Source organism: Sturnus vulgaris, chromosome 2 (genome assembly GCF_052056855.1).
Source record: "Sturnus vulgaris isolate bStuVul1 chromosome 2, bStuVul1.hap1, whole genome shotgun sequence".
NCBI classification, from domain to species: Eukaryota; Metazoa; Chordata; class Aves; order Passeriformes; family Sturnidae; genus Sturnus; species Sturnus vulgaris.
Window position 1 is genome coordinate 119,282,082 of NC_142244.1, and position 6,346 is coordinate 119,288,427.

At 49.3% G+C, this 6,346-nt stretch overlaps 1 protein-coding gene across 3 annotated transcripts; it reads left to right on the forward strand.

The window, feature by feature from the left end:
- The first annotated feature begins 334 nt into the window (after positions 1-334).
- On the forward strand, positions 335-5,684 carry LOC148225005 (nucleolar pre-ribosomal-associated protein 1-like). Of its 3 annotated transcripts, XM_088160594.1 has the most exons (7): positions 448-747; positions 2,646-2,752; positions 2,846-2,962; positions 3,601-3,739; positions 4,447-4,640; positions 4,869-4,973; positions 5,337-5,684. In XM_088160594.1, the coding sequence occupies exons 2-5, from the start codon at positions 2,747-2,749 to the stop codon at positions 4,578-4,580; spliced, it is 396 nt and encodes a 131-aa protein (XP_088016720.1). In that variant the 5' UTR covers positions 448-747; positions 2,646-2,746; the 3' UTR covers positions 4,581-4,640; positions 4,869-4,973; positions 5,337-5,684. The 3 variants fall into 3 exon arrangements, 2 of the variants coding, with proteins under 2 accessions (XP_088016720.1, XP_088016719.1); XR_015801894.1 differs by lacking the exon at positions 2,646-2,752 and having other exon boundaries at positions 335-747; XM_088160593.1 differs by lacking the exon at positions 448-747 and having other exon boundaries at positions 2,654-2,962.
- The last annotated feature ends 662 nt before the right edge of the window (positions 5,685-6,346 follow it).

A 6,346-nucleotide genomic window follows, 5' to 3' on the forward strand; every position in this document is an offset into this window, starting at 1 on the left:
CCACCCTGTGGGCAGAGCGCGGTACTGCGCGCCTGCCTCTCCCAAGATGGCGGCTCGGGTGTCGCTCCCCGACCTTCTAACTCTGGCTGCAAAAGGAGGGTGGCACAGCAAGGAGCCCGCTCGCTCTAGTGGGATGCCTGCGCACGACGCCGACACCGATCCCACGGGTGCGATTTTCGGCGGCGTTTCCAATCGTGCGGACATCTCCTTCAGCCCGCTTCGGCCCGGGGAAGAGGGGCGGGGCCGCCAGCGATGGTCCCGGCGCAGCCCGGGCAGGCTCGGGGCGGAGCCGGGGCTTGGCGAGGCGGGGCACGGAGGTCCCGGGGACGGGACCGGGCGGGGCCGGGGCGGTGCTTTAGGGGCGGTCCCCAGTGGTCCCAGGCGGCACCGGGGGCGGGGCCGGGTGATCCCGGAGCGGTACCGAGCTGTGCTGGGGACGGTGCTGCAGGGGCGGTGCCGGGCCCGCCTCAGGGTGATTGAATGCCCAGAAATCGCCTCCTCTGCCCCGTGCTCACACTGAGCTGCGGGCTGCAGCGTGCTGTCGGAGCTCCGCACACAGCACGGATTTGGGCTTCCCCTCCTCTCAAACCCTCTCCCCCTTCTTCCTCCTCCTCATCTTCCTCTTTTTCCTCTCCCTCCGCCTCGCCCCCCTCCCCGGGCCCCTGACTCCCCCCGGGATCCCCTCCTCCGGAGGCGGCCCTTCCGAACCGACCCCCCCTCCAAGCCCCGGAGCCCGAGACCATTAAGGTAAGCTTTTGAATTGAAATATCAGGATATTCGCTCTATCCCACTGGCCTGAAATTTCAGGATTGTACGATTTTTTCTTGAAGCAGTTACCTTTGCTGCAGGATTGTGTGGTCACCAGTCTCCTTTCCTGTGACTCTTGTTGAAATTTGCTGTCAGATAACCGGCTAGTAACGAAATATTTGACAGAAATCAATGCTGTGAACGGACTTCACTGCAGCAGTTGATGAAAGAGCAAAGAAAATGTCTGTCGTGTTTACGCACCCCCCCGAGGCTGAATGAATTCTGATACTGTAATAAATCAGTGCAGTTGGTGCCTGCAAAGGTCTTGACATTGATCAAGAAGATATTGCTTTGGATTTTTACTTTTTATCAGCGTTTCTTTAATCTGTACTTCAGCACTCTAGCCTTTCATAAGTCTTCTCCGGTTTCCTCTGGCCCTGCAGAGTAGTCCTCTCTGTTATTGTCTGATCCCAGCTTTGATGCAAGGAGTACTTTTTGTCTTGAAAATTAGCATCCCCCTCTGCATATTTAAATTAGTTATTTGACTTTTGAGAAAAAGCTGGTCAGCTCGAAGTCCACCAGACACCAGAGGCCGCTGTTTTTAGCACCTTATTCAAAGAGGACATCCTTTAGTTACCTAAGTAGGGGTAGAGATTTACCCCTAGGAATAAGGAATAAATGCAACCAGACTGTCCTGCCAAGAAAAAAATCCAGTTACAGTGACTGAATTCGGGTTTAGTGGCCCTTGATCCTTGCAAGGGATTAAAGGCAGGTTCACTTGGTCTCCCAGCAATGAATGTCTCAACCGAAAGCTGCTCAAAATGTGCCGTTTTTCTGATGGTTTTGGATTCTTTTGCCAGGTGGGAACATGGACTGCTTGACTTGTTCCTGTGTCCACTTTCCACTTCAGTCCTTTGCATTTTCTCTGAAGGGAAAGCAGGAACAGGGAAGTTGGGGCAGTTCCGTCAGCAGAAAGGCTGCTAAGAATAGATGGTAAGGACTTACTTTTCTGCACAGTGCCATGTAACTGAAGGCTCGTTTTTGGATTTCACATTCTGTTCCTGCCTGGTTTTGTGAGAGCTGCAGGTGCATTTCTGTTTCCAGACCCTGCCAAAAATAGTCGCTTATATTATAATGAATCCTTTTTCCTTCATGTTTTCTTGCTTTAAATGAATTCCCCTGTCAGATTGATGTGAGCAGCAGTTGTTTTTAGAGCTGCTGGTGTTGTACACGGAGTAACTGTAGAACAAATGAGTTGTGATGGCTTCCTTATATTTGATGTGTGGAGAGGAGCAAAGGCACAGATTCATCCTGTGTAATTGCAGTCGTCCAACGTAGGTGCCAGGGTCGGGAAGCTGGGCAAGGTTTCCTCTCTTGCTGGGCCTTAGGGGGAGGGAGCTGAACCCTGGTGTCACTCGGATTCCTTCCTCTTCTCCCTCCTCCTTTCTTGCTTGTAGAGCTGGAGCTCGGGGTCACCGAGTTTGGGTGCTCGCAGTCAGGGCCTGAATTTGGAGAGCAGGAAAGCGGGGGGAAGTTTCTAGGCACGTCAAAGCCTGTCTCTAGGGTGTGGGACTTGTTGGTCTTCCTCACCACCCCCAGCAACTTGCACTTCTCTCTGGACCTTGCTGTGGTCACAGCCCACTGCTCATTTATGTGACTGTTCATCCCTCTGCCTGATTGCTTTAAGTACAAGTAGCCTGATTCAGGTTTAATTTAGCAATGATTTTCCTCTGTTTCATCGGTAGTTTTCTAAAACTCCCCTACAGGCTATTTTGAAGGTGCTTTTTTCTTTTTTTTTTAACTGCCTGTAATGATAGAAAGCTGTACGGCCCTCTGAAAGCAGTATAACCTGCTTTCCAGAAATTACAGAAGTAGGATTTTTATTGTCCACTATGCAGCTGAAGTCCCCCTAGTGAGCCTCTTGAACTGAGGGTGAGGAGAGCGGCAGATACGACTCCTCATCAACCTGCTCTTCTTTTCGTTCCTAAAAGAAGGAAGCATGAAGGTAACTATAGAAAAAGATCTGCATCCCTCGGGGTTTTGTATTTTAGGTGTTTTGAGGTTTATTTACACACCTCCTCCTTTGTTTCCTGGACAGGTTTTACGTGACAGTGGAGCGTTTGAGGACACGTGGAAGGAGCTTTCAATTTGGCTGGAGCACTTGGATAATACAAAAGAAGACCAGAAGGAAGCAGTGATTCAGTTTTTGGAAAAGGTAACGGTGTTCAAATCAGCTGGATAAAAAAATGCAAAGAATAGTGTTAGTGGAAACTGGAGGTCTTGTTGCTATTGTTGAGAAACCTGTCAAAGACCAGCGAATGAATTCTGAGAAAAGCCTTGTTTGGGATTCTTTATACGGAGGTGGCATCCTTCTTGTGTTCAGTGGGAGGGCAGCCAAATGATTTGTAGGAAAATGAAATCCAAAAAGATCAGCTGTTATTACAGCATTGTCGGTGTAAGGGTAGAGTGGTGTAGGTGTGGGTAGCTTTGATCTCCTCTTTAGGTGCCAACATTATCAGAGCTCAGTAGATGGTGGTCCTTGACAAGGAAAGGTGACACTTGCTGTTTACTCTTCAGGATGTTGAATGCCCAGTGCTTTGCCTCCACTGTGGTCTGCCCAGGTACTCGGTGTGTGGTCGCAATCTAGGTGCCAAGTTGTGGTGGGTTTTTGTTTTTCCATCAGTGTGGCCTGTAGAGCAGGAACTGTAGACAGAATCCTGCAGAAGTGCTATGGAAGTTGTCCTCATAAAAGCTGCCCAGCTTTCAGCACGTGGTCGTTCTCAGTACCGTGTGGTTCCCCTGCACTTGCCAGCCAGCAGGTGCACTTACCTTTCTCCCCACCTTTGCTGACAGATCCTGCTGAAGCTGGTGGCCAACCCCTGTCCCTACACTGACAAGGCAGCAGACCTGGTTCAGGCAGCCAGCACGCTCCAGGTGGCTCTGTTTAAACAGGACTCTGATAACATCAGCATCCCCGTCTCTCACATTGATGGTATGTGGTAACCTGTCAACATCCCAACTCCATGACTTGGGGATACACTTTCTAGCCCTAATCAGCAAACTGGGGATGGATAACTCTGGCAATCCTGTTAAGTAAGGGCCCTCCAGGATTCAGCTCTCCACGTGTTCTTGGTATCAGAAGTCGAAGTGGAATTGCCAAGTTGCCGCTTTACCTCTGAAAGTAATTTCTGCCGTGGTTGTGCCACTTGAACGGTATTTGAAATCTCTCTTCATGCTCTTGCAGCGGCGTTTTTGAACTCAAATGGAAATCTAGCCCTTCTGCTTGGGACTGTTGACAGAGTCATGGAATCCCAGAGTGGTTTGGCCGGCAAGGCTCCTTAAATCTCATCCAGTTCCAGCCCTGCCATGAACAGGGACACCTTTCAGTAGCCCGGGCTGCTCCAAGCCCCAGTGTCCAGCCTGGCTTTGGACACATCCAGGGATCCAGGAGCAGCCACAGCTGCTCCGTGCTGGACAGCAGCATTGAAAGGCAGAGTGAAGGTTCAGCTGTAATTTAGGGGTTGCACTTAACGTTGTATTGTGTGACAAATGTGGCTTTCATACTTTTTTTTAATTTTTTTTTTTTTTTATTAAAAAGAATTAAAAAGATGCCTTGTATTCCTGGAGTGTTGCATTCTACGTCTGTTGTTTTTCCTGTTAGTCTGGATTCTTGCTTTGATGTTTTTCTTCACTTATTAGATGTCCTGGATATGGTGGATGTCCTGATCGAGGACAGTGATGGCTTTGATGAAGAAGTTGGGTTCTCTTTAAATGAAGACGTGATCATTTCCCTTCAGTGCTGTTGTCCCTGCTGCATTAGAAGCCAGGAATGAACAAGTCCACGTGGGCCTGGATGCTGATCCCTCTTGCTGGTCCATGACAGCATGTGACAGGTGAGATTTCCAGGTGTCTGATTTAGCAGGAAACTGGTTTGTTCCTTCTTGTGAGGAGGCTCATTGGCTTTGCATGGGCAAAGCCACTCCACGTTTTCCATCTAGGAACAGAGTTGGGGAGCTGTTTGAAAACAGAGTCCCAGAGGTAAACAGCTTGGCTCAGTATTTCTGTGTGGAAATAGAAGAATATCTGTGTCTTCTGATTTTTCTCTCGTCTTTCTTCCACAGGTGTTTTTGTATTCCTGACTTGGGTTTCCATCGGGGACACGTGGCTTGGAGCTCAGGAGCCGGATCTGTTCCTTGCCCACGGCAGATTGGTCTGCACTAGTGCAGGTGACGAATTACAGGACGGCTTGGGAACTCGGAAACAAGGAGAAGCAAGTCTTATGTGTCTTTGCAAAAAGTTTTGGCTACCACAGGGCATTAATTCAGGGAGTTAAGACTTCATCTTTAACGTTCTGTGCTCTGCCAGCATCACTGCGAGCCCTGAAAGCCTCCTGAGCTGTTCTCATACAGACCTATCTTGTTTGGTCAAAAAAAAATCTTAGTTTAGTTTCGTCCAAGAAATGTTACTACTCTGTGCGAGCTCATGGGGAAGCTTTTATTTGGCATCTCTCAGTGGGACATTGAAAGTCCAACTTCCCATTTCTTGAACAGTCTGAGAGGCAGTATTACTTTCTATCATTTTTATCACAGGCATTTTAAACTTTTTGAGGAACCGGCAGGACTGTTTGTGCGGAGGCGTGCGGTTCACAGCCATCCTCTGTCCAACGTAGGATGGGAAAAAAAGGCTGGAGAGCTTCCTACAAGGGGCTGTAAGTGCAAATGACCAGGAGCCCGGGGTTTAGTCATGATGATTTAGTATTTCTTTAAAGACTCTGATTGATTTCATGATGCCAAAACCAGTATGAATAGAAGACTGAAGTCAGGAATCACGATGGTCTCCTTGGGTTTAAAAAGCTTTAATGGTGTTTCAAGACATTTGTATGAGACCTGGTTTGTTTTTTCTTACCCTTTTATTCAATCAAAAAAAAAAAAAAAAAAAAAAAAAGCAAGCCTTGATCCATCACTGCTGCTGTGATGTGTGACAAATGCCTGTCCTCCCTCCACGTGGAACAGGTGAGAGGTGGAACTGAAGCCCAAAGAGTTTTCTGCCCACTGATAACATGTGAGTCATATTGGGAATTCTCTGCAGAATGGCAACAGTTGTTCTTGAATGTGGCCATGAGGGGAGTGGAACATGGCAGCCCGGGTCTGAGAAGGTGCAGTGCCAGAAGGAGAAGCTTTGAAATGTTAAATCAGGATTGATTCAGGTGACTCGCGACCGCGTGCTGTGCCCAGGTCCCTGGTAGAAATACTGTGCAGGGAAAAGCCAGAGCTGCCTGTGCTATGAGCTGAATTTTTTATGGGGGGGGGGGGGGGGGGGGGGGCGGTGTGTGAAATAAGAATGAGGTGCAAATGAGGGAATTGCTTGTGTGTGTGAATATTCTTGTCCTAAAGGAGCGCTGCCCGGTGCTCCTCCCTTCCTGTGCCCCTCTCCTGGTGAGCCTCTGTCCTGCTGGCCGTGCCTCTCTGTCTCCGTGCCTGTGCTGCTCCTTGCCCGTCTTTGCCCGCCCCGCACGGGCTGTGCTCGCTTCCTCTCTGGCTCCTGGGTTCCCTCTTTGTCATGGTACCCCTCAGTCCTTGCTGTGTGTTTGGCACTCTCT